At 42.7% G+C, this 27,844-nt stretch overlaps 3 protein-coding genes across 4 annotated transcripts in view; 1 reads left to right on the top strand and 2 right to left on the bottom strand.

Annotated features, from left to right (window-relative positions):
- LRCH2 (leucine rich repeats and calponin homology domain containing 2) overlaps window positions 1-27,844 on the top strand; it is a 125,797-nt gene that overhangs the window by 17,365 nt on the left and 80,588 nt on the right. The window lies entirely within an intron of this gene.
- Window positions 17,788-18,383, bottom strand: LOC100986023 (large ribosomal subunit protein eL36). Its single transcript, XM_063601747.1, has one exon. It carries the CDS (start codon window positions 18,238-18,240, stop codon window positions 17,923-17,925), a length of 318 nt encoding a protein of 105 aa, XP_063457817.1. The 5' UTR covers window positions 18,241-18,383; the 3' UTR covers window positions 17,788-17,922.
- Window positions 18,383-27,442, bottom strand: RBMXL3 (RBMX like 3). The gene has a single exon (XM_055106224.2). It carries the CDS (start codon window positions 27,423-27,425, stop codon window positions 24,015-24,017), a length of 3,411 nt encoding a protein of 1,136 aa, XP_054962199.1. The 5' UTR covers window positions 27,426-27,442; the 3' UTR covers window positions 18,383-24,014.

Here is a 27,844-nt window from a genome sequence, read left to right as displayed (position 1 = left end):
GGGGTTGTACTAATTTACATTCTCACTAACAATATATAAGCGTTCTCCTTTCTCCATATCCTCACCAACTGTTATTTTTTGACTTTTTAGTAATAGCCATTCTGACTGGTGTAGGGTGGTACATTGGCTGTCTCAAAATTTTGTCTGTTTTAATTTGCATTTCTCTGATGCTTAGTGATGTTGAGTATTTCTTCATTTCATATTTTTCATTTTTTCATATGCTTCTTAGCCATTTGTATGCATACAACAAAAGCGGTGCTTGCTTATTGTAGAACATTTGGAAAATAGAAGCATAGGGAAAAAAATACAAATTGCTTCTCATTCCAGCAACCTTGAATAAACATTAATATTTTGGTATATTTCCTTTATATTCCCAACACTCATCATCTTGCACATACCTGTAGGTCTTTATAAATTTATGTATGGTCTTTAAAGAAAACTATTGCTGCACTTGGTGTGTATAGTTTTACATTTTAAATGCTCTAGTTATTATACTGTGAGCATATTTCCATACTAAGGAATCGAGTCTATAATATGATTTTTAAAGGCTACAGGATATTCCATGTTAAGGATATAAAAATTTGTTTAGCCTTTATCTTATTGTTGGACATTTAAGTTGTTTCTAATTTTTACTATTTTAAATAATCCTGAAATATGCATATTTTTTACATATCTCTATTAGGTTTCAATCAAAAATTGCTATTAATTGAATTATTGGATCAATTATTATGAACAGTTTTAAGGACCTTGATTCACTTTGCCAAATTGCACTTCAGAAAAGTTACCTCATTTTGTATTCCCACCAATGATGTATGGAAGTGCCTAATTCAAAATAGCCTTGCCAACACCAAGTAATAGTTTTAAAACCTTTAAATTTGATTAATGAATTATGGTTTTTTTTTTTTTTGAGATGGAGTCTTGCTCTGTCACCCATGTCACCCAGGCTAGAGTTTAGTGGTGCGATCTTGGCTCACTGCAACCTCTGTCTCCTGGGTTCAAGTGATTCTCCTGCCTTAGCCTCCTGAGTAGCTGGGACTACAGGCGCACAGCACCTCACTTGGCTAATTTTTTATTTTTATTTTTTGTATTTTTAGTAGAGATGGGGTTTCATCACGTTGGCTAGTGTGGTCTTGAACTCCTGACCTCAAGTGATCCTCCGGCATTGACCTCCCAAAGTGCTGAGAATACAGACGTGAGCCACTGCACCTGGCCAAATTATGTTATCATAATTTTTACATTTATTTTGATTACAGTGAGGTTGAAGATATTTTCATATGCGTCTTGGTCGTTGATAGTTTTCATTTCGAAACTGTTTATGTCCTTGGCCCAGGTTTTATCTATGAGTTGTTGGTATCTTTTTGCTTTTTGATAGACTGAAGTTTTTCCTTCTTTTTATGTAACTTAACCTAGAAATCTTTCATGTGTGAATTCTTTCTTTATATTAACACTTTGAAACTCCTTCCCCATTCTAATATTAGGTGACTAGTCACTATAATGTTTTTCTTAAAGCTTCATTTTCATGTTTATCTTTTTCTTCCATCTGGATTTTATTTTAGTAAAAGTTATGTGATAAAGCAATAGTATTTGTCTTGAAAATATAGTTATTCAATAGCCATTTAATAAGTAATACTACATTGATTTGAAATGACAAATTTATAATACATTTTATAATGGTTGAAGTATAGTGCCATTCTTAAATATCACTTTGATGTTTGAATGCTGTTACAGTGATTCATTAGTCATTATTTCTTGGTGAAACTGAAAAACTTACTAGAATTTCCTACAGATAACTGCATAGAGCTGCCCCTCCCTCTTCTTTTAAATAAGGTCTTGTCTTTCCATGTGGCTTAATTGTTGCGAGACTCACAGTCCTTTCCTTACTGAGCATGCACGTATCTGCCCTCTGGTTAGCAGCTGTGGTTTCCCCTTGCAATATCTGTTTTTGTTTGCACCTTTGCTTCTCAAGGTTCCTGTGCTGAAAATGAGCCTTTCATTACTGGTTGCTTCAGGTCGGTGAGATCTCCTTGTTATTGTTTATCATAATTGTTAACTTTGAAGCATTTTTTTTCTTCATTTTTTCCAATGTCTACAAGTTGTTTCTTTCTCTCTGCTGCACTTCTGGTTAAAATTTTAATTCATCATGGAGTAGCTTAGAAATTCTGTAATCCATACATCTTACTCGTTCAACAAGGTCTCAGTGTTATAGACTGTTCATTATTTTGTCCTGCACAACACCCTTCTAGGGAATACTGAATCAAGAAATCACCTGTCTTTGCAGAGGGCATCTGTTGAGGCAGATGCCAGAGCCATGGGGTTGTCATTTCCCATCAGGCTCCATCCAATATCAGTCTCTAATACTTCAAAGACACTTTCCATCCTTGCATCGACAGACAGCTGTGGTGCCTTCTGTTTTCTTGCTGCTTTTGTTTCTAGTCTTAACAGTTCTTTTAGATAGAAAAATAGATGAGGAATTGCTAACATTTAGAACATATTAATCAGATTTTACATACTGTAATTGTGCTCAAATTTGAGTAATAATAGTTACCAAAGAACAGAGAACATTTAATTTTTTCATTTTCATGTTAGGAAATAAGTATCTGAGTTGGCTGATTTTATGCACTCTCCTGAAGACATATTTCTGCTATATATTTTTTATGTTACAAGAAATGAATATAATGGTCTAATTTCCATCATTTTATTTTCTATCTTTATGAACATTACCTATCATTATGTACAAGTTGACAATTTTCCCTTCATTTCTATTGATTATTTCTTCTAGGGATTTTAGGTTGTTGCAGAATATTTAGTCATTACCAATAGCTCTGAAATAGGAATTAAGTGATTTTGGCACTATTTAATAGGTAGTAGTAGATTCAGAAATGCAGTTCAGATCAAGTCTAGTGTTCATCTCCCCTCTTTTTTAGTCAGTAAGACTTCTGTGAACTTTGAGACATACCCCAAGGATGATGCTGTATTGGTCTAGCCCCAAGAGCTTTATATTATAGAAACTACAATTTTAGTAGAACTAAATGGAGGTGATTCTTTTTGCATTCTTTCACTGAAGTGTTACTATCTAAGCAGGTATTATTTGGTGTTGGAGTGGAATAAGAATTGATATTACCTAGAGTTGGTGTCTGGTTGAGCTTTTGATTTACCCTAACATCTCATGCTTAGTTTATAGTTAATGTTTAATGGAATTTTGTCAAATGGATGATAAAGGCTGTGAGTCAAGTCAGGATGCTACCTGGCAAATATGGAGAATGAGGCTTGGAAGGTGAGGATCAGAATTTGCTTGCCTCTATCACAGACTCTGGAAATGCAGGACAACAGATAATTTGATATTAAGATATTTGAATATTTTACCTTGTATGTTTTCCGTGGTTAGGCTGCAACTTCTAAGCCCTACTGGAAAAGGAATGGTACTGTTCAAAGACAGTTCACATGGCTTCATGTTTCTGCGCATCTTACAAGTGAGACACTAACTGCCCTGTGTTCTGAACTTTATTTTCAATGATGTTGGTACAGTGAACAGCTTTGCAAGATAAACCTACTGTTTGCCTTCAAAACAAAGTGCAGACTGGACGCAGTGGCTCACACCTGTAATCCCAACACTCTAGGAGGCCAAGGCAGGAGGATTGCTTGAGCCCAGGAGTTTGAGACCAGCCTGGGCAACATAGCAAGACCCTGTCCTTTTTTTTTTATGAGACAAGGTCTTGCTCTGTCTCCCAGGCTGGAGTGCAGTGGCACAATCGGCTCACCACAGCCTCAACCTCCCCAGGCTCAGGTGATCCTCCTGCCTCAGCCTCCGAAGTAGCTGGGACTATAGGTCCATGCCACTACACTCGGCTATTTTTTTGTATTTTTTGTAGAAATGGGGTTTTGCCATGTTGCCCAGGCTGGTCTCAAGCTCCTAGACTCAAGCAATCCACCCTCCTCGGCCTCCCAAAGTGTTGGGATTATAGATATGAGCCACTGCCCCCACCCAAGACCCTGTCTCTTAAAAAAAATAGCCAAGCTTGGTGGTGCATGCTTGTAGTCCCAGCTACTTAGGAGGCTGAGGCAATAGCACTGCTTTAGCCTGGGAGGTCAAGGCTGCAGTGAGCTGTGATCACACCACTGCACTCCAGCCTGGGCGACAAAGCAAGATACTGTCTTAAAAAGCAAACAAAGAAAACAGAAACAAACCAAAGCAAAGGGCAGATTTGCTTGCATCCTTGGACAAATTAGATAGTATTTCTCTCCAAAGCAAAAGATAATCATGCTTAATGTTGAATAAAATAATGTCTCCCTTAGAATAAAAGGCAGGCATGCTTACTATGATAAAAGATTTGGGTTCCCTCAGCTCAGGTTCCTTTCCTATAATGTGATAATACTGCATGTGCATGCATCCATCTGGGCCCATCAGTGTTGCCCCCATGAGATTTTGGGGAGTACGGGGAACTGACCCAAATATGCTGTTCATGCCACTTGCTGTGCTGTGAGCAATAAAGGCCTCTGTCTCTCACACAGGAGTCTCATGTCTTCTGCTAGCATCTATACAACAGTGTTAGGCTAACATACTGGCTTACAAGTAGGGCAAAATCCGACCCTTCAGAGTTCTTGACAGGTACTCAGCACAATGATTTTGGCTATAAGATGTTATCCTCCTTTAGACAAAATTTGTTTGACTAATTTTCTTTAATCCTTGTTTATTGAATTGGTTAAAAATATTGAAAAGTAATAAGAGCCCATCTCTTTAAGGGGCCAAGAAAGCTGTGTGTCATCTCAGATGAAACAATTTTGAATTGGTAAATTGGGAAAAGCTGAGGGCTTTATAATGGTGTTCATTATTCTCTAAAACAAAAATTGAACCTAGAAGTAAGATTTACATTCTGCCTCCTATTGCAAGAAGCAGTCTTGGGGGGGTGTGTGGATGTTGTTAGATTTAGAATTCTTCTGACCCTGGTTTGTGGTTGCAGTGGGACAGAATATTTGAGATGTGGGACAGAAGGCCACAGTAGTGTGTTAAAGGAGTGGAAAATCACACATAGAACATAGGCTTTGAAGACACATGAGTTTGGAACCCCAGTGCTGTCAGTTATTACTAGCTTTTCATTTTTTTTACCTTTGGGAAGGCATGTCATTCAGTCTATCTTTGCTTCATATGTGTATTAGTCTGTTTTCACGCTGCTGATAAGGACATACCCGAGACTGGGCAATTTACAAAAGAAAGAAATTTGTTGGACTTACAGTTCCACGTGGCTGGGGAGGCTTCACAATCATGGCAGAAGGTGAAAGGCACTTGTCACATGGTGGCAGACAAGAGAAGAGAGCTTGTGCAGGGAACCTCCCCTTTTTAAAACCGGCAGATCTCATGAGACTTACTCACTATCATGAGAACAGCACGGGAAATACCTGCCCCTATGATTCAATTATTTCCCACCAGTTCCCTCCCACAACACATGGGAATTCAAGATGAGATTTGAGTGAGAACACAGCCAAACCATATAATTCTGCCCTTGACTCCTCCCAAATCTCATGTCCTCACATTTCAAAACCAATCATACCTTCCCAACAGTCACACAAAGTCTTAACTCATTTCAGCGTTAACTCAAAAGTCCACAGTCCAAAGTCTCACCTGAGACAAGGCAAGACCCTTTCGGCTATGAGCCTGTAAAATGAAAAGCAAGTTAGTTACTTCCTAGATACAATGGGGATACAGGCATCGGGTAAATACAGCCATTCCAAATGGGAGAATTTGGCCAAAACAAAGGGGTTACAGGCCTTGTGCAAGTTTGAAATCCAGTGGGGGAGTCAAATCTTAAAGCTCCAGAATGATCTCCTTTGACTCCATGTCTCACATCCAGGTCACGCTGATGCAAGAGGTGGGTTCCTATGGTCTTGAGCAGCTCCACCTCTGTGGCTTAGCAGGGTACAGCCTCCCTCCTGGCTGCTTTCATAAGCTGGCACTGAGTGTCTGTGGCCTTTCCAGGTGCATGGTGCAAGCTGTCGGTGGATCTACCATTGTGGGGTCTGGAGGATGGTGGCCCTCTTCTCACGTCTCCACTAGGCAGTGCCCCAGTGGGGACTTTGTGTGGGGCCTCTGAGCCCACATTTCCTTTCTGCACTGCCCTAGCACAGGTTGTCCATGAGGTCCCTGCCCCTGCAGCAAAGTTCTGCCTGGACATACAGGCATTTCCATACATTCTCTAAAATCTAGCCAGAGATTCCCAAACCTCAATTCTTGACTTCTGTGCACCTGCAGGCTCAGCACCACATGGAAGCTGCCAAGGCTTGGGGCTTGCACCCTCTGAAGCCACGGCCCAAGCTGTACCTTGGCCCCTTATAGTCATGCCTGGAGTGGCTGGGACACAGGGCAACAAGTCCCTAGCCTGCACACCACACAGGGGCCCTGGGACTGGCCCACGAAACCATTTTTTCATCCTAGGCCTTCAGTCCTGTGATGGGAGGGGCTGCTGTGAAGACCTCTGACATGCCCTGGAGACATTTTCCCCATTTTCTTGGGGATTAACATTCGGGTCCTGGATACTTATGCAAATTTCTGTAGCCAGCTTGTATTTCTCCTCAGAAAATGGGATTTTCTTTTCTATCACATTGTCAGGGTGCAAATTTTCCAAACTTTTATGCTGTTTCCCTTTTAAAACTGAGTGCTTTTAACGGCACCCAAGTCACCTCTTGAATGCTTTGCTGCCTAGAAATTTCTTCCACCAGATACTCTAAATCATCTCTCTCAAGTTCAAAGTTCCACAGATCTCTAGGGCAGGGGCAAAATGCCACCAGTCTCTTTGCTAAAACAAAACAAGAGTGTCACCTTTGCTCCAGTTCCCAACAAGTTCCTCATCTCCATCTGAGATCACCTCAGCCTGGGTTTCATTGTCCATATCATTATTAGCATTTTGGTCAAAACCATTCAACAGGTTTCTAGGGAGTTCCAAACTTTCCCACATTTTCCTGCCTTCTTCTGAGCCCTCCGAACTGTTCCAACTTCTGCCTATTACCCAGTTCCAAAGTCACTTCCACATTTTTGGGTATCTTTTCAGCAGTGCCCCACTCTACTGGTACCAATTTACTGTATTAGTTCATTTTCATGCTACAGATAAAGACATACCCAAGACTGGGCAATTTACAAAAGAAAGAGGTTTATTGGACTTACAGTTCCATGTGGCTGGGGAAACCTCACAGTCATGGTGGAAGGTAAAAGGCACATCTCACATAGTGGCAGACAAGAGAATAGAGCTTGTGCAGGGAACCTCCCCTTTTTAAAACCATCAGATCTTGTGAGACTTATTCACTATCATGAGAAAAGCATGGGAAAGACTTGCCCCTGTGATTCAATTAACTCCCACCAGGTCCCTCCCACAACACTTGGGAATTCAAGATGAGATTTTGGTGAGGACAGAGCCAGACCATATCAGTATGTTAAATGAGAAACAGTAACTAGCTTACAAAATTGTTAAAAGGATTAGAAATAATCTATGCAAAGTGCACAGTACTGTGATCTAGCATATAGGGTGTATGTGTATAATATTTGCCTCAATTCCACTTAGGTTATTCTTGATGTGAATTTAGAGTTCTGATTTCAAGTTATTTCTCCATTAACTCCCATGTTCCTTCAAGCAGACAATTCTATGGTGATTACTGTAATGATGAAGATGTGTTCAAACAGCACACTTCATTATTAGGAATTTTATCAGAGGTAAAAATCACATGGCCCTCTCCTTAATGTGTCTGTTTAATTTCCCTCTGCTTTCCTCTTATAAGGATACACGTGATGGCATTTTTAGGGCCAGAGATAAAAGTGTGTCAGGCTTTCAAATATTACCTAGGATTTTTTTAAAAGGAGAGACTATGGTAATCTATATTATTAAACAGCACTTAAACTTAAGTTTAACAATTTGTGCAAAAAACTCTCTCTACCCATTTATACACTGAATAAGATAAGACTAAGACTATAATTAGTATAGTATAATAGTATAATTTCTGAAAGTCATTTTGTATATTTGGCAGAAATGGTAGCCAGTGGGCCAGGAATTTCAATGGGCCGCAGATAGACCAATCTGTGGCTCTGTGGGTGCAGCTTGGGAGACAGCAGATTTCCATTCCATCTGACTCCTCTCCTTCTTCTCTAGCTTCCTTGACCTCTGAAGCTCAAGAGTGATACAGAACATAATTTAGATTGGGTTACTTAAGATTATTGACCAAGGTCTCTAATAGACTGCCAGCAGTTTTACAAGGAATATCTTGAAGGAAGGCAGGAAACAGGACACAGCAATCTGTCTACTGTTGATTTACTGCCAATACTGGATTTTATGATTAAAAATGAGACAAGAAAAACAGCTTAGTGGTTATAAAGGTGCTTATCCCTTTGGATGCTAATTAACTGAGATATCGATACTGCACAAGAAAAAAATACACAGCTATGTAATTAAAAAATATTTACAATCATTCTCTTATTAATTCCAATAAACTATCATTATGGTGTATATTAGTTTCTTGTGCCTGCCATAACAAATTATCACAAACTTAATAGTTTAAAAAAAAGAAAATTAGTCTCTCACAGGTTTGGAGACTGAAAGTTAGAAACAAATTTAATTGAGCTAAAATCAAGGTTTTGGCAGGGCCGCGCTCCCTATGGGGAAGCTCTAGGGGAGAATCCATTCCTTGCTTCTTCCAGCTTCTGATGGCTACTGGCATTGTGTGGCACAATTATTCCAGTGGCTGCCTCCTTCTCCACATGGCCCCCTCTTCAGTCTGTCTGGTTTACCCTCTGCTTTCCTCTTATAAGGATACCTGTGATGGCATTTAGGGTCCACATGGATGATGCAGGCTAATCTCATCACAAGACTCTTAATTACATCTGTAAAACCTTTAGCATATAAGATAACACTCACAGGTTCCAGAATTAGGGTCTGATATCTTTGAGGGCCACCATTCAGCCTACAACAGGAAGATAAATACACATTTTAATGTCCTTTTTTATGTGGAAAAGGTGAACCATTTTTATAATTGTCTTTTCCCAAGTGCTGTTTGTTGCCTAAGAAGGTAGGCTTTGAAATTGTTGTGAAGTGAATCTCCCACGGAGGAGTAAGTGAGCAGTTTTCCGATTTTTATTTATTTGTATTTTTTGAAAAAGACAGGGTCTCACTGTCACCCAGGCATGAGTGCAGTGGCGTGATCATGGCTCACTGCAGCCTCAACCTCCTGGGCTCAAACCATCCTCCCACCTCTTAGCCTCCCGAGTAGCTGGAACTACAGGCATGCACCATGCCCAGCTACTTTTTGTACTTTTTTTGTAGAGATAGGGTTTCGCCATATTGCCCAGGCTGGTCTGGAACACCTGGGCTCAAATGATCCTCCCACCTGGGCCTCCCAAAGTGTTGGGATTACAGGCATGAGCCACCGACTGCACCCAGCTGTTTTTTTTCCCCCGATTTTTAGGTGGAATTTTTATTTATTTAATTTTTTGCTGGAACTCAATTAAAATACCAGTTTTGCATGTATTTCTCAATTATTTGTTCATTATTAGTCATATTTTATTTTTCTAGTTGCCCTAGTATACATGTTAATTAAGTGATTTTTAATGTTTAAAAAGCTCCTTTATTGTATATCACAAGATAAACATTTTAAATCAGTTTAAATTTTATTAATTATAGCTATATAAAAGTTAATCTTCACTTTTTTGATGGAAAATATGAGATGCTGTTAGTGTGAGATAGTTCAAGAAATTAAGATACAAATAGTTTTATGTTATTTCCCATTTTTCTTTCCAAGGTTGAGTTTTTTTTTTTTTGGCACTGTTATTGTATTTACCCAATGCTTAGGATGTTTATACTGATTTTAAATCTGAAACACCTAAGAATTAGATTTTGCTGAGACCAGCTCAGTTGTGGAGACCCTAACCCAGCGGCGCTAGAGGAATTAAAGACACACACACAGAAATATAGAGTGTGGAGTGGGAAATCAGGGGTCTCACAGCCTTCAGAGCTGAGAGTCTTGAACAGAGATTTACCTGCATATTTACTGACAGCAAGCCAGTGATAAGCATTGTTTCTATAGATTATAGATTAACTAAAAGTATTCCTTATGGGAAACAAAGGGATGGGCTGAAATAAAGGGGTGGGTCTGGCTAGTTACCTGCGATAGGAGCATCTCCTTCAGGCACAGATCGCCCATGCTATTGTTTGTGGTTCAGGAACACCTTTAAGCGGTTTTCTGCCCTAGGTGGGCCAGGTGTTCCTTGTCCTCATTCCGGTAAACCCACAACCTTCCAGTGTGGGCGTCAATGCCATCACAAACATGTCACAGTGCTGCAGAGATTTTGTTTATGGCCAGTTTTGGGGCCAGTTCATGGCCAGATTTGGGGGCCTGTTCCCAGCAAGATTTATTATTCTTTATTTAATTTAACTCCATTAAATTAGAATAATAATTATAATTTTAAGTGGTGTTTACTAAATAAATACATGAAATCATCCAGAAAATAGTTTATGAATGCACATTTAATTAAATTCCCTGAGGGAGCTTCTAATATTACTTTGTAATTTAACTAAATAATCTTTTATTTGGAGGGGAACGAACATAAAGAAGCATGAAAAATGTGTAGATTAGTAATGTCTTGATATTATTTAAATCATTAAATTATTCTTGTTATTAATACTGATGTTTTAGTATATTTTTCTGTCCCTTTTTGGTAGTTTATTTGCCTTTTTATTTCATTTTTTTTGCATTTTTTTTTTGTGAGACAGAGTTTTGCTCTTTTTGCCCAGGCTGAAGTGCAATGGCGTGATCTCGGCTCACTGCAACCTCCGCCTCCCAGGTTCAAGTGATTTTCCTGCCTCAGCCTCCCAAGTAGCTGGGATTATAGGTGCTTGCCACTATGCCTGGCTAATTTTTTGTATTTTTAATAGAGACGGGGTTTCACCATGTTGGCCAGGATGGTCTCGATTTCTTGACCTTGTGATTCACCTGCCTCGGCCTCCCAAAGTGCTGGGATTACAGGCGTGAGCCACCATGCCCAGCTGACTTTTTATTTCATATGTTATTTTTCAGAAGTTTTAGGTTTACAAAAAAATTGAGCAGATAGTACAGGTACCCCATACTCCTTTTCTCCAGCTCATAGTTTTCCTATTTTTAGCATCTTACATTTTTGTAATGTATTTTTTACAATTAATGAACCAATATATGGTACACTTGATGATGATGAAAATTGATGAAGCTATACTTTATTATTAAAGTCTATACATTAGGATTCAGTCTTTGTGTTGTATAGTTGTATGTGTTTTGACAAATGCATGTGTCATGTATGCATCATCACAGTATCACATAGAAGAGTGTAACTGCCCTGAAAATTCTGTGATCCATGTATTAATCACTCTTTGATATGGTTTAGCTCTGGGTCCCCACCCAAATCTCATATTGAATTGTAACCACTATGTGTAAGGGAGGGACCTGGTAGGAGGTGATTGGATCATGAGGGTGGTTTCCCCGATGTTGTTCCCATGATAGTGAGTTCTTATGAGATCTGATGGTTTATAAGTGTGTAGCATTCTCCTCCTGCCCTCTGCCTTGTGAAGAAGGTGCTTGCTTCTTCTTCACCTTCCACCATGATTGGTTTCCTAAGGCCTCCCCAGCCATGCAGAATTGTGTGTCAATTAAACCTCTTTTCTTTATAAATTACCCAGTCTCCGGTGGTTTTATATAGCAGTGTGAGAATGGACTAATACAGAAAATTGGTACTAAAGAAGTGGGGCATTGCTATAAGGAAACTTGAAAATATGGAAGCAACTTTGGAACTGGGTAATGGGCAGAGGTTGGAACGGTTTGGAGGGCTCAGAAGAAGACAGGAATATATGGGAAAGTTTGGAACTCCCTAGAAACTTGTTGAATAGTTATGACCAAAATGCGATAGTGATATGGACAACGAAATCCAGGCTGAGGTGGTCTCAGATGGAGATGAGGAACTTATTGGGAACTGAAGTAAAGGTCACTCTTGCTATGCTTTAGCAAGGAGACTGATGGCATTTTGCTCCTGCCCTAGAGATCTGTGGAACTCTGAACTTAAGAGACATGATTTAGGGTATCTGGCAGAAGAAATTTCTAAGTAGCAAAGCATTCAATATGTGACCTGGCTGTTTCTGAAAGTGTTCAGTCATATGCATTCACAAAGAGATGGTCTGACGTTGGAACTTATGTTTAAAAAGGAAGAAAAGCATAAAAGTTTGGAAAATCTGCAGCCTATATGGTGGAAAAGAAGAACCCATTTACTGGGAAGTAATTCAAGCCCGCTGCAGAAATTTGCATAAGTAAAAAGGAGCCAAATGTTAATCGCCAAAAGAATGGGGAAAATGTCTCCAGGGCATTTCAGAGATCTTCATGACAGCCCTTCCCATCACAGGCCTGGAGGCCTAGGAGGGAAAAATGGTTTCATGGGCTGGGCCCAGGGCCCTACTGCTCTGTGCAGCCTCATGACATGGTTCCCTGTGTCCCAGCCACTCCAGCTTCAGCTGTGGCTAAAAGGGGCCAAGGCACAGCTCATAATGTTGCCTCAGAGGGTGCAAGCCTCAAGCTTTGGTGGCCTCCACATGGTGTTGGGCCTGTGGGTGCTTAGAAGACAAGAGTGGAGGTTTGGGAACCTCTGCCTGGATTTCAGAAGCTGTATGGTAATGCCTGAATGTCCAGGCAGAAGTCTGCTGCAGGGCCAGAGCCCTCATGGGTAACCTCTACTAGGGCAGTGTAGAGGGGAAATGTGGGGTTGGAGACTCACACAGAGTCCCCATTGGGGCAGTGCCTAGTGAAGCTGTGAGAAGATGGCCACTATCCTCCATACCTCTAGACTGACAGTTTGTACTGAGCACCTGGAAAAGCTGCAGGCTCTCAATGCCATCCCCTGAAACCAGCCACGGGGGCTATACCCTGAAGAGCCACAAGGGTAGAGCTATGCAAGGCCTTGGGAACCCACCCCTTCCATCAGTGTGCTCTGGATGTGAGGCATGGATTGAAAGAAGATTATTTTGGAACTTTAAGCTTTAATGACTTTCCCATTGTATTTTGGACTTGCATGGGGCCTGAGGCCCTTTGATTTTGGCCAATTTCCCCCATTTGGAACGTGTGTATTTACACAATGCCTGTACCCCCATTGTATATAGGAAGTAACTAACTTGATTTTACAGGCTCATAGGCAAAATGGGACTTGCCTTGTCTCAGATGAGACTTTGAAGTTGGACTTTTGACTTAATGCTGGAATTAGTTAAGACATTTGGGGATTGTTGAGATGGAATTTTGCAAATGTGTTGCAGTGTGATAAGGAAATGAGATTTGGGAAGGGCTGTGGCAGAATGATATGGTTTAGCTCTGTGTCCCCACTCAAGTCTCATATTGAATTATAATTGCCATGTGTCAGGGGAGGGACCTGGTGAGAAGTGATTGGATCATGAGAGTGGTTTCCCTCATGCTGCTCTCATGATAGTGAGTGAGTTCTTACAAGATCTGATGGTTTATAAGTGTGTGGCAGTTCCCCTGCCCTGCCTGCCATCTTGTGAAGAAGGTGCTTGCTCTTCCTTTGCTTTCTGCCATGATTGTAAGTTTCCCGAGGCCTCCCAGCTATGTGGACTGTGAGTCAATTAAACCTCTTTTCTTTATAAATTACTCAGTTTCTGGTAGTTCTTTACAGCAGTGTGAAAATGGACTAATACTCTCTTCCTCTTCCCTTATTCCCTCTTTTCCTCCCAAATCATGGCAACCATTGATCTTCCTACTACCACCATAGTTTTACCCTTCCCAGAATGATATTTACTAGGAATCCTAGCATATGTAGACATTTCAGACTGGCTTCTTTCAAGAAGCAATATATGTTAAGGTCTCTCCATTTCTTTTCATGGCTTGAAAGCTTGTTTCCTGGAAGCTATTCCATTGTATGGATATTCCACAGTTTATCCATTAACCTATTGAAAGATGCATCTTGTTTGCTTCTAAATTTTGGCAATTATGAATAAGGCTGCTATAAATGTTAGTGTGAAGATTGTGTAGACATTAGTTTTGAACTTATTTGAGTAAATACCCAGGCTTGCAATTGCTGAATTAAGACCATATTTATCTTTGTAAAAGCATACCAGACTGTCTTCCAGTGTGGCTGTTCTTGTTTTTTCACTAAAAATTTATTTATATAATTTGTGGCGTACAAGTGCAAATTTATTACATGCATAGTAGTCAAGTTAGGGGATTCAGAGAATCTGTCACCCAAATAACATACATTGTACCCATTAAGTAATTTCTTATTATATACCCCTCTCCCACTCTCTCACCCTTCTGAATCTCCATTGTCTATCACTCTGCTCTCTATATCTATGTATACACCATTTTTTAGCATTCACTAAAAAATGAGTGAGTGACAACATGTGATGTTTTTCTTTCTGTGTCTGGTTTGTTTCACTTAAGATAATGACCTTCAGTTCTATCCGTGTTGCTGCAAAAGACCAATGCTTTGGCTATTTGGACTCTTTTTTGGTTCTATATGAATTTTATGATTGTTTTTTCTAATTCTGTGAAAAATGGTGTTGGTATTTTGGTAGGGATTGCATTGAACCTGTAGATCGCTTTGGGCAGTATGGTCATTTTAACAATATTAATTCTTCTGATCCATGAGCATGAGATATCTTTCCATTTGTTTTTGTCATCTTCAATTTCTTTCATCTGTGTTTTATAGTTTTCCTTGTAGAGATCTTTCACCTCTTTGGTTAAATTTATTCCTAGGTATTTTATTTTCTGGTAGGTGTGGTAAATAGGATTGACTTCTTGATTTCATTCTCAGTGAGATCATTATTGGTACTTAGAAATGCTACTGTGTTTTATATGTTAATTTTTGTATCCTGAAACTTTATCAAATCTAAGAGTTTTTTGGTGGAGTCTTTAGGTTTTTCTAGATATAAGATGATATCATCAGCAATCTGCGATACTTTCACTTCCTCTTTTTTGATTTGGATGTGTTTTATTTCTTTCTCTTGCCCGATTGCTCTGGCTAGGACTTCCAGTACTATATTCAATAACAACGGTGAAAGTGGGCATCTTTGTCTTGTTTTAGATCTTAGTGGGAAGGCCTTCAGCTTTTCCCCATTCAGTATGATACATGGGTTTGTTGTATATGGCCTTTATTTTTTTCAGGTATGTTCCTTCTATGCCTAGTTTGTTGAGGGTTTTTTTTACCATGAAGGGAAGCTTAACCTTATCAAATGCATTTTCTGCATCTATTGAGATGATCATATGTTTTTTGTCCTAATTTTGTTTATGTGATGTATCACATTTATTAATTTGCATATATTCAACCATCTTTGCATCCTTGGTATAAAACCCACTTGATCATGGTGTATGATATGGTTTGGCTCTGTGTCCCCACCCAAATCTCATCTTATAGCTCCCATAATTCCTACGTGTCGTGTAAGGGATCCGGTGGGAGATGGTTGAATCATGGGGGTGGGTCTTTCCTGTGCTGTTCTTGTGACAGTGAATGAGTCTCATGACATCTGATGGTTTCAAAAACGGGAATTTCCCTACACAGGCTCTTTGCCTGCCACCATTCATGTAAGATGTGACTTGCTCCTGCTTGCCTTCCACAATGATTGTGAGGCCTCCCCAGCCATTTGGAACTGTAAGTCCAATAAACCTCTTTGTTTTGTAAATTGCCTAGTCCCAGGTATGTCTTTATCAGCAGCATGAAAATGAACTGATACAGTGCATTATCTTTTTGATGTCCTGTATTCAATTTACTAGTATTTTGTTGAGGATTCTTGCATGTATGTTCATCAGGGATATTGGTCTGCTGTTTTCCTTTTTTGGTTGTTGTGTCCTCGTCCAGTTTTGGTATTAGGGTGATAGTGGCCTCATGGAAAGAATTAGGGAGAATACTCTCCTCTTCAATTTTTTGGAACAGTTTCAGGAGGAGTGGTATTGCTTCTTTTTATATTTGATAGAATTTGGCTGTGAATCCCTCAGCCAAGCTCCCTCAACAATCCCTGAGCTTGTCTTTATTGGGATTTTTTTTTTTTTTTTTTTACTACTGATTCAGTTTTGCTCTTCATTATTGGCCTGTTTAGATTTTCTATTTCTTCCTTGTTCAATCTTGGTAGGTTGTATGTTTCCAGGAATTTATCTCTTTCCTCTAGGTTTTCTTGTTTGTTGAGTATATAGTTGTTCATAATAGTTTCTGATGATCTATTGTGTTTCTGTGGTATCAGTTGAAATATTTCCTTTTTTATTTCTCATTGTGTTTATTTGGTTCATCTCTCTTCTAGGTTAGTCTAGCTACTGGTTTATCAGTTTTATTTATCTTTTTGAAGAATCAACTCTTTGTTTTTTTAATACTTTGTATTTCTTTGGTCCCTATTTCATTTAGTTCTACTGTGATCTTTGTTATTTCTTCTGCTAGTTTTGAGTGTGGTTTGTTCTTGATTTTCTAGTTTTTTGAGATGCATTGTTAGGTTGATAATTTGTAATCTTTCTTTTTTTTGATAATAGGCATTTAATGCTACAAATTTCCCTCTTACCACTGCTTTTGCTATATCCCACAGGTTTTGGTTTGTTGTGTTTCCATTTTCATTTGTTTCAAAAAATTTTTAATCTTTTGTATTAATTTCTTCTTTGATCCAATGATTGTTCAGGAGCTTGTGTAATATCCATGTGTTTGTATCGTTTCTGAAGTTCCTTTTTGTATTGATTTCTATTTATTCCACTGTGTTATGAGAAAATAATTGATAGGATTTCATTTTTAAACATTTGTTGATACTTGTTTTATGGCCTAACGTGGTTTATCTTGGAGAATGTTCCATGTGCTCATTGAAAGAGTGTATATTCTGCAGTTGTTGGGCAGAATGTTCTGTAAATTTGTTAGGTCCATTTGGTGTAAAGTCCAATTTATATCTAATGTTTCTTTGTTGGTTTCCTACCTGGATGATCTGTCTAATGCCGTGAGTGGTGCGTTGAAGTCTCCCACCATTATTGTATCTGTCTATCTCTCTCTTTAGGCCTAGTGATATTTGTTTTATGGATCTGGGTGCTCCAGTGTTGGGTGCATATACATTTAAAATTGTTATAGCCTCTTGCCAGATTGATCCCTTTATTACAGAATGAAGTTCTTTGTCTTTTTTAACCGTCTTTTATTTAATATCTGATTTAATTGATGCAAGTACAGCTAGTGCTGCTCACTTTTGGATTTTGTTTGTGTGGACTGTCTTTCTATTCCTTTACTTTTGGTCTATATGTGTCTTTACAAGTAATGTGAGTTTCTTGTAAGCATCATATAGTTGGATTATGTTTTTAAAATCTATTTTGCCAATCTATATCTTTTAAATGGGGCATTTAATTCATTTATTTTCAAGGTTTATATTGATATGTGAGGGTTTGTTCTTGTCGTATTGTTAATTGTTTTCTAGTTTTATAAATTCTCTGTTTCTTTTTCTTGGAATGTTTGCCTTTGTGGTTTGGTGGAATTCTGTAGTGGTGCCATTTGATTCCTTTTTCTTCCTCCTTTGTGTGATTACTTTACCAGTGAGTTTTATACTTTTGTGTGTTTTTATGATGATGAATATCGCTTTTACTTCCACGTTTAGGACTTCTTTGAGCATTTCTTGTAGGGCCAGTTTAGTGGCGATGAATTCCTCAGCATTTGCTTGTCTCTGAAAGACTTCATTTCTTCTTATTTATGAAGCTTATTGCTGGATATTGAGTTCTTGGCTGGCAGTCTTGGTTTTTTTTATTTCAGCATTTTTAATATGTCATTCCCTTCTCTTCTGGCTTTTAAGGTTTCTGGTGAGAAGTCTCATGTTAGTCTAATGGAGTTTCCTTATGTAGGTGACAGGGTGCTTTTCTCTTGCTGATTTTATTTTATTTTTTCTGTGAAGCTGTTCTTTATTTCAGGGAGAGGACAGGACAGGGAGCTCAGTCTTTCATAGCAGCAACTTTCCTCATGATGGCCAGGACATTGCTCAGCTCCTCCCGCTTCCTCTTGGTGTGGATGTGTGTCCCCACCCTTTTCTTGATGAACTTGAGGGCTTGTTTGTCCTTGGAGACCTTCAGTAACTCCATGGTGCACCGCTCGTATGGGGTGAAGCCACATACCTCTTGGATCATGCCCCGCACACACTTGGTGTGTTTGGTCGGGCGCCCAAGGCTATGACTGTGTCTGGGCTTGCTCACATTCTTGGTCAACTTGTGGCCCTTGTTGAGGCCCACGACCATAGTGTAGCACAGAGCCATTGCTGCTGCTCTGCAATGGTGGCTGTGGTGGAATGCTGTCTTGCTGATTTTAGAATTCTTTTTACTTTAGACAGTCTGATTATAATATGCTGTGGCAAACTCCTTTTTGCATTGTGTTTTCCTGGGAATCACTGAGTCTCCTGTGTCTGGATGTCTAAATCTTGCTATACTTGGAAAAGTTTCGTTTCTTATTTTGTTAAATAGGCTTTCTAAGCCTTTTAATCTCTCATATCCCTCAGGAATACCAATAATTTGTAAGTTTGGTCATTTTATGTAGTCTCAATTGGCACATGTATACCTATGTAACAAACCTGCATGTTCTGCATGTGGATCCCAGAACTTAAAGTATAATAAAAAAATAAAATAAAGCAATAAGCAAGTTCAAAAAAAAAAAAAGAAAAAGCTTTGTTCATTCTTTTTATTTATTTCTGTCTGACTGGATTATTTCAAAAGACCTGTCTTCAAGTTCTGAAATTCTTTCTTCTGCTTGATCTAGTATTTCAAATGTATTTTGTATTTTCTTCAATGAATCCTTTAGTTTCGGAATTTGTGTGTGTGTGTGTGTGTGAGAGAGAGAGAGAGAGAGAGAGAGAGAGAGAGAGACTTGTTCTGTTGCCCAGGCTGGAGTGTAGTAGAGAGCGAGAGTGAGAGAGAGAGAGAGAGAGAGAAAGAGAGAGAGAGACTTTTTCTTTTGCCCAGGCTGGAGTGTAGTGGTGTGATCATAGCTCAGTATGACCTCAAACTTTTGGACTCAAGTGATCCTCCTGCCTCAGCTTCCTGAGTAGTTGGGATTACAAGCATGTGCCACCACGCCTAGCTAATATTTGTATTTTTAGTAGAGACAGGTTCTCTCTATGTTGCCCAAGCTGGTCCTAAACACCTGGGCTCAAGCAGTCCTCTTACCTCGGCCTCCCAAAGTGCTGAGATTGTAGGTGTTAGCCACCACACTCGGGCTTTTTATCTTTTAAAGATATTTATCTCCATGTTATAAGTTTTTATTTGTATTCTGAATTGATTTTCTGAGTTCTTTGTATTGGTTTTTAGATTTCTCTGGCATCTCATTGAGCTTCTTTAAAATCAATATTTTGAATTCTTTATCTGGGATTTTGAGGATTTTTTTTTTCTTTTTTGGTTAGGATCTACTGCTGGAGAATTATTACATTCATTTGAGGCCATAATATTACTTAGCTTTTTCATGTTTTCTGTATCTTTATGTTGGTTTCTGCTCATCTGGCTTCATAGTTACATCTTTTTAAAAAAATAACTTTCACGTGGATGGGGGACTTTTTTCTTGAAGATATGACAATGATGTTCGTTGGGTAAGGCCTTCTGGCTTTGCTTCCAGGTGCATGCAGTAGTGAAGACTGTATAATTTGTATGGCTATCCTTATTCTGTTAATGTGTTGTTCTTGGTGGGGCCTGTGGTGAAGTTGTGCTTGTGACTGGAATGCCTGATGGGCCCATCATCAGGTTGTAATGGTAGCAGAGGTGTGCTAAGTATGTCTATCCTTGTGACCTGGGACAGCATATGCTGGCTCCTGTGTTGGCAGTTTCCAGGCAGGCTCATGTTTGGGCATCTGGGTGGCTTTCTCAGATGCCAGTTTTAGTAGCAGTATACCAGGCAGATAAGCAGGCTCTCAAGCTCCTGAGCAATTGGAGTAGTGTGGGTGATAGAGGTAGCAGTGGTGGTGAGATAGTCTCCTTGTTCCCATGCACTGTGCTCTTGTGTTGGAAGTGGTTGCAACAGGCTGTGCAAACTGGCTTCTAGGCCAGAAGGTGGTGCTTTCAGGTAAGAGCCAGCTGAGACTGTAGAAGCAGGGTGTTTATGCTCAGTCTCTGTCCCCTTGGTGCTCATGTGCCCCTGGTGGTAGATTGGGTTGTGGAACACCCAGAACCTGGCCCCCACAGTTCATGTTGGCATAGGGTTAGGAGGGTGAAGCTGGGTGGATCCAGACTGGGCAAGCTTGTACGCAACACCTCCCAATGGCAAGTGCGTGCATGAGCCATGATGTGGGGGTGGGGCAGGCAGTGTAGTCCTCATGCCCCTGGTGAAATGCTTGGGTGAGAGGTGACTGCTGCTGTGCTGAGGTCCTGCCATGGGTGCCAGGGAGGATGAGACCACTGCTGTCCCTCCCTCATCCCATCTGTGGCAGCCAACCTGGCTGTTCTGTTAGTATGGCAGTTTGCACCCAGCCCATAATTCAGCCATGAGCCATAGAAGCCAGCACCCAGCTCAAGACCAAGCCTCTGCAGTAACTCATCCTGCTCAGGATTGGAGCATTGGGAGCCTGGTTCCAGTGCCAGAGGCTGGAGCCCATGCCATGTCCGTTTCTTAGTTTTGATTGTGGGATTCCCCATTGATCCCCATTCCTGCTCAAGCCCCTGCTCCACAAGATGCAACCTGATCTTCCCCAATGGCCAAGACTGGTGCTGCAGATTCCCAGGACCACTCATAGTTTGCTAAGAGCTAGGATTAAGAATCGCATCTTACTGTGGCTACTTAGTTCTCAGAAATTGTGTGGGACCCAGGGCATGTTGCCTCCTTGAAGCAGTTCCTTCTCAGTCTCTTGGATGCTCCCTAAATCAGATTCAGGATTTGGGTGGGTCAGGGTGCTCTGCTGTGGCCTGGACTGTATGATTCCCCAGTGGGAAAGTGGACTGCAGAAAGATACTCACTCACTCTCTCTTAGGGATTCATTGCCAGTTCCCAGCCAGTCTTGACCACGACAGGCTGTCTGCTTTTCTTCTCATTCCCAGATTTTGGAGTTTCCTTTCACTTTTTCTGTTGAACCCTGTGTTCCCTGTTGGGTAATGTATTCAAAGTGTGATTGTCTACATACCACTTTGGTTTTTCTAAGTGGATGAGGTGTGCTGGAAATGTTTTTAGTCAGCTATCTTGGAAAACAAAGGTCATCCTCCTGTCACTTTTTGAACTTCTTTGGTTACTGTGTTTTCTCATGACTATTATTTTCAGCCTTCTCTGCTTGCTGTTTTTTCTCTACTCACTAAGTGTTGGCCTTCCTGATAGCCCATTCTTGATCTCTCTAATTCAATACTCTGATATTAGGTGATGCCTTCCATTTCTGTGATTTAATAGAACTAACCATATTCCTACAACTTTCAATTTTTTTTTTTTTGAGATGGAGTCTCACTCTGTCACTCAGGCTGGAGTGCAGTGGCACGATCTCGGCTCACTGCAATCTCTGCCTCCCGGGTTCAAGCAATTCTCCTGCCTTGGCCTCCTGAGTAGCTGGAATTACAGGCGTGCGCCACCATGCCTGGCTAATTTTTGTATTTTTAGTAAGAGACGGGGTTTCATCATATTCTTCAGGCTGGTCTTGAACTCCTGACCTCGTGATCCACCCACCTCGGCCTCCCAAAGTGCTGGGATTATAGGCATGAGCCACTGTGCCTGGCCACAACTTTCAATTTTATATATCCATCCCAGACTTCACTTAGGAGATCAAGATTCATCTGTCTAACGCCCATTTAACAGCCCCTCTTTGAGTCTCTCTCAGATGTCTCGGTTTATACAGATATAAACTTGAACCCTTCATTGCACCTCTGTTTCAAAAAAGCAAAAACCTCACCAGCAGAAGAAGCTACAAAAATCCTGTTACACTCCCACTGTTTATTAGATATTATTATTTTAGCTGTCCAGGCCAGAATCCTGGGTGCCATTCTTGATTCTTTCCTCTCATTTCTTCCACATACCTAGCTCCTTGCCATCCCCTATGAGTACTAATTTCAAAATATATTTCAAATTTTATCCATTTTCTCTTAACCCTATTCTTGCAATCTTAATACAAGTTACTATCGTCTATCTCTGAGACCACTATATTATTTATGAGTACTTAATACTAGGTATTATACAGAATAACAAACTGGGCATGATTTTGTTTTTAGGATTTCAAATTACTTGTAAACAGTAATTTTGAACTCCCAGAATTCTGAAGTTACAAGAATAAGAGGTAAAACCCTAAATATAAAGAAACATATCCTAAACTACAAACAGTGACTTCACTTTCTTCCCCAATAGAACTGTGTGATGCTTGGGTATCCAGAGGAGGTAAGCCAGAATATTGGGAAACATTTATTTCTAGTTTAGATTTTGGTTTCTAGTAATTCTATTGTTTTTTTAGTTATTCAGAATTTTATGGTGGGAGGAGGAAGAATAGAAATTTTCATATTATATAAACATAGCTATTTTTTGCCAGTTATACAATTTTACATAAGGTTAAGAATGAGAATATATATCTCTCTCCTTCTCTATATGTATCTCTATATACTACATATATAGTAATGCATATGTTAATGTTCTGAATAAGGAATTTACTATATTGCTAAGTGAATAGGCCTCATCCCTTGGAATGAGGAAGTTGAGCATTACTGAGAGGAGGTTGTTTTTATGAGGGCAGACCAGATGCTAAATGAGGTACATTGAGCTAGGCTGGATGCTCTTCCTGACAGAGGCACAAAATTTTCTTACATTTTTAACCAAATAAGTATAATGAGCTAGTGTGAGCAAAGTAAATTTCTATGATAAGGTAACTAACTTGATAGTTACTCAGGTAGTTTTTGGGGGTTTGCACCTTTGGGGACATTATTTGTCTGCCATGAATAGAGGTTGTTGCTGGCATCTAGTGGGTAGATGCCAGAGATGCTGCTAAATATCCTACAGTGCCCAGGATAGCCCCCTACAATGGTTATCCAGACCAAAAAGGTCCACAGTGGTGGGGTTGAGCAACTCTCTTCTAGAGTATTTATTTTTCAACCCACTGCTATAATGTCCTAAGTATTTTTCAAAATTTCATTTAACAAATAAACCCTTAATAGGAGTAATGGTTATAACGATTCCATGATTTTATTTTTGTGAAAATTTAAATGAATGGAAGTATATTTGTGTGTACTTGCAATAATTTAGGAGAGGAATGAATCAAGGATGAATACCAGGTTTCTGGCTTGAGCAACTCACCAGGAGGATGTTGTTGACATTGAGATGAGAAAAAAAAAAGTGTGGGAAAAGATCTTCATTTCAGATGTTATATTTGTAGAATTTGAGGTGCCTGAGAGATATCAAGGTGAAGTCCTGAAGATCAGAACATAGGCTTTTAGACATATCCTTAATTTGCAATTCATCGGTATGTAAATATAATTTGGATCTAGGTTGGATGAAATCACCCAGTAGAGTATCTTTTTTTTTTCCATTTACTTTTCAGATTTACTGAGTGAACATAATTTTTCATAAACATTTGATCTAAATCATTTTTGTTGTTGTTGCTGGTTGTTTGGTTTTTAATACTGGGAACACAGAGATTCAGTTTGAAAGATACCCTAAAATCTTAAGAGTAGTATACACCAATCCCTCCCACTCTCCACCCACAATCTAGTTGGTTTAAATGAGCAGAATGATCCATTTTTCCATTTTAGGTGAGCAGATGTTTATGAAAGATCTTAGAACTGTTTGCCTCATTTATCAGGAACATTTACAAGGGAAGAAGCCATTAATCATATTTCAACTTGTAAATAGAAGAAGACTAAGAGTCAGGTTCATATCTTATACTTTTAACAAGAACTTGTTGAAAGAAACATTAACAATTTCAAACTAATTTTAAGTTTTTCCTCACAAAAGCATAAAAATGGAGATCTTAACAGGAAATTCTTAAAAGGTAAAAACAACTCCTACTTATACTAGTCCTTGGGTAGTTAACATAGAACAGGTTCTTCTTTTTGTTTCTTTGAAAAGGAATTTTTGGGCCCAAGTCTGTTCCTGCTTAGTATCTGCTCTGGCCTTCCCCCCTCTCGAAGCGGCCTCCTTGATGGCCTCCGCCCCTGGGCACCCTGCAGCCTGACAGGCTGTAAGAATCATGCAGGGGAGGGCTGCCCGTTTCCATGGGCAGAGGGAGCCCACGATCCGGTCTGCCTACCCGGTCTCGACCCCTCGAGTAGCGGTCGCTCCGGCCGTAACTGTTGCTGGATCTGTCGTGGTCGCCGCTGTAGGCGTCGGGCAAGCTGCCCTGGTACTCCTCGTAGTGGCCTCCTCCTCCGTAGCGGTCGCTCAGGCCGTAACTCTTGATGGAACTGTCGTGGCCCCCACTGTGGGCGTCAGGCGAGGGGCCTCGGTACTCCTCGTAGCGGCCTCCTCCTCCGTAGCGGTGGCTCCGGCCATGACTGTTGTTGGAACTGTTGAGGCCGCGGCCCCCGCCGTAGGCATCGGGCGAGCGGCCTTGGTATTCCTCGTAGCGGCCTCCTCTTCCGTAGTGGTCACTCTGGCCATAGCTGTTGCTGAAACTGTTGCGGCCCCTGCTGTAGGCTTCGGTGGAGCGGTCCCCGCTGTGGGCATCGGGCGATCGGCCCCTGCTGTGGGTGTCGTGCGAGCGGCCTCGGTACTCTTCGTAGTGGCCTCCTCCTCCATAGCGGTGGCTCCGGTCGTAACTGTTGCTGGAACTGTCACGGCCCCCACTGTAGGCATTGGGTGAGCGGCCTCCGCTGTTGGCATCAAGCGAGCGGCCTCGGTACTCCTCGTAGCGGCCTCCTCCTCCGTAGCGGTGGCTCCAGCTGGAACTGTCGTGGCCCCCGCTGTAGGCGTCAGGCAAGCGGCCACTGCTGTTGGCATCGAGCGAGCGGCCTCCTCCTCCATAGTGGTCGCTCTGGCTGGAACTGTCGTAGCCCCAGCTGTAGGTGTCAGGCGAGCGGCCTCTGCTGTTGGCATCAAGCGAGTGGCCTCGGTACTCCTCGTAGCGGCTGCCTCCTCCGTAGCGGTTGCTCTGGCTGGAACTGTCGTGGCCCCCACTGTAGGCATCAGGCGAGCGGCCTCCACTGTTGGCATCGAGGGAGCGGCCTCGGTACTCCTCGTAGCAGCCTCCTCCTCCGTAGCGGTTCCTCTGGCTGGAACTATCGTGGCCCCCACTGTAGGCATCAGGCCAGTGGCCTCCACTGTTGGCATCGAGGGAGCGGCCTTGGTACTCCTCGTAGCGGCCTCCTCCTCCATAGCGGTGGCTCCGGCTGGAACTGTCGTGGCCCCCGCTGTAGGCGTTGGGCGAGCGGCCTCCACTGTTGGCATCGAGGGAGCGGCCTCGGTACTCCTCGTAGCAGCCTCCTCCTCCGTAGCGGTTGCTCTGGCTGGAACTATCGTGGCCCCCACTGTAGGCATCAGGCCAGCGGCCTCCACTGTTGGCATCGAGGGAGCGGCCTCGGTACTCCTCGTAGCAGCCTCCTCCTCTGTAGCGGTGGCTCCAGCTGGAACTGTCGTGGCCCCTGCTGTAGGCGTTGGGCGAGCGGCCTCCATTGTTGGCATCGAGGGAGCGGCCTCGGTACTCCTCGTAGCAGCCTCCTCCTCCGTAGCGGTAGCTCTGGCTGGAACTATCGTGGCCCCCACTGTAGGCATCAGGCCAGCAGCCTCCACTGTTGGCATCGAGGGAGCGGCCTCGGTACTCCACATAGCGGCCTCCTCCTCCGTAGCGGTGGCTCCGGCTGGAACTGTCGTGGCCCCCACTGTAGGCGTCAGCAGAGCAGCCCCCACTGTGGGCGTCATGCGAGCGGCCTCGGTACTCATAGTGGCCTTCTCCTCCATAGCGGTGGCTCTGGCCGTAACTGTTGCTGGAACTGCTGCGGCCCCCACTGTGGGTGTCGGGTGAACGGCCTCCGCTGTTGGCATCCAGAGAGTGGCCTCGGTTCTCCTCATAGTGGCCTCCTACTCCATAGCGGTCGCTCCAGCTGGAATTGTCATGGCCCCCACTGTAGGCCTCGGGTGAGTGGCCTCCACTGTTGGCATCCAGCGAGCGGCCTTGGTACTCCTCATAACGGCCGCCTCCTCCGCAGCAGTCGCTCCAGCTGGAACTGTCATGGCCCCCACTGTAGGCGTTGTCGGACCGGCCCCCGCTGCGGGCCTCGTGTGAGCGGCCTCGGTACTCCTCATAGCGGCCTTCTCCTCCATAGTGGTGGCTCTGGCCGTAACTGTTGCTGGAACTGTTACGGCCCCCACTGTGGGCGTCGGGCGAGCGGCCTCTGTACTCCTCGTAGCAGCCTTCTTCTCCATAGCGGTCGCTCCGGCTGTAACCGTTACTGGAACTGCTGCGGCCCCCACTATAGGCTTTGGGCGAGTGGTCCCTGCTGTAGGCGTCTGGCAAGACGACTGGCAAGGCCTCGGACGAGCGGCCTTCACTGCAGGCATCGGGCGAGTTGCCCTGGTACTCCTTGTAGCAGCATCCTCCTCCATAAGATGGCGGTGTCCCCCGCACAGGGGCAGCACCGCATGGGCCTCCGTAGCTCTTGAGGGGCTCTCGGTAGGAGCCTTTGCTGGGATGATCCGTGTAGTCATGGTCGCGACCCCTGTAGCCATTTCGGTTGCCGTCGCCTCTCAAGGGACAGTAGTCCGGGACACTGGAGTGGCCATAATAGCGGCGGCTGTACTCTCTGAGTGCGGGGACAAAATCCCCGGGGTCGCGGCACGGGGGCAGTGGCTCCCGGACCCACGGGCCTGAGTAGCCATCTTGCCCCCACACGGCCGGGGCCTTCCCAGGCATTCCACTGCCACCAATGCGAGCCAGGCTCGACCGGGGCGCAGCTCTCTTGCGGGGTGGGCCGGCCCAGCGCCGTGGCTGCAAGCCTGAGTAGCCATCTTGCCCCGACACAGTCGGTGCCTTCCCGCGCATTCCACAGCCAACGCTGTGAGCCAGGCTCCACAGCGTGGCCCTCTTGTGGGGTGGGCTGGCGCAGTGCCGCGGTGGCGGCCCGCGCTTCCTGGGCATCGGGGCCCTGTAGGGCCACAGGTCGAAATACCCCACGTAGCCGCGGCCGTCATCAGGCCTGCCCTGGGAGGGGGGTCGCTGTGGGCTGCTGCCACCCCCACGGGTTCTGTGTGAGAACCTTGAGCGACTGCCGCTGCCGGGGGTTGGCGGGACCCATCGGCTGCTCTCGAATGCTGGTTTGATGGTCTGGGCCACCATGATGGCCTTACCATCCAGGTACTTGCCGTTCATATCTCTGGCGGCAGCCTTGGCGTCTGCAGGGCTTTCGAAGGTGACGAACGCGAAGCCCCTCGACTTGTTGGTTTTTCGGTCTTTAATCAGGAACACCTTGATTATGTGGCCATACTTGCCAAACTCGGCTTTGAGGGCTTTCTCGTCGGTTTTGAGGTTGAGGCCCCCAACGAAAAGCTTCTCTGGGCGATCCGCTTCCATCATGTCTCCCTGCCGAATGGTGGGTCAGAGGAAGTGGGAAGTGATGACGCGGCAACTTAGTTGCGGCTTTCGAGCGTTCTCGTGGAGGGTGGCTCCTACCGGTTGGGGGGTGTATGTCTCAAGAAGGAAAAGAGTACCTTACGTCATAGTTCTTGGGAACACCAACGTCTATGATACAGGTAGAAGAAATCCTAGGAATAGAAAATAAGAAGTAGCCAGAGAGGTAGGAAGAGATCCCAGAAGTGTAGTCTTCTAAGCCAAAGGAAAATAATCTTTCCAGACATATGGAATGGTTATTGATATGGTGGTGGTTGTTGGTTACATTGGTGGATGTGAGAGTGGATAGAAACCAAATTGCAGTGGGTTAAGAAGTCCATGGTAAGTAAGAAATTTAGTTGTGTTGTGGATTTATGTGAGTTTGT

Source organism: Pan paniscus, chromosome X, assembly GCF_029289425.2.
Source record: "Pan paniscus chromosome X, NHGRI_mPanPan1-v2.0_pri, whole genome shotgun sequence".
NCBI lineage: Eukaryota > Metazoa > Chordata > Mammalia > Primates > Hominidae > Pan > Pan paniscus.
The sequence above is the reverse complement of the archived record's forward strand: the minus strand, read 5'-3'. Positions and strand labels throughout refer to the sequence as shown.

Bases quoted from the DNA above. Each gene is read 5' to 3' on its own strand.
- LOC100986023 (XM_063601747.1), bottom strand. From the start codon at position 18,240: ATGGCTCTGTGCTACACTATGGTCGTGGGCCTCAACAAGGGCCACAAG.
- RBMXL3 (XM_055106224.2), bottom strand. From the start codon at position 27,425: ATGATGGAAGCGGATCGCCCAGAGAAGCTTTTCGTTGGGGGCCTCAAC.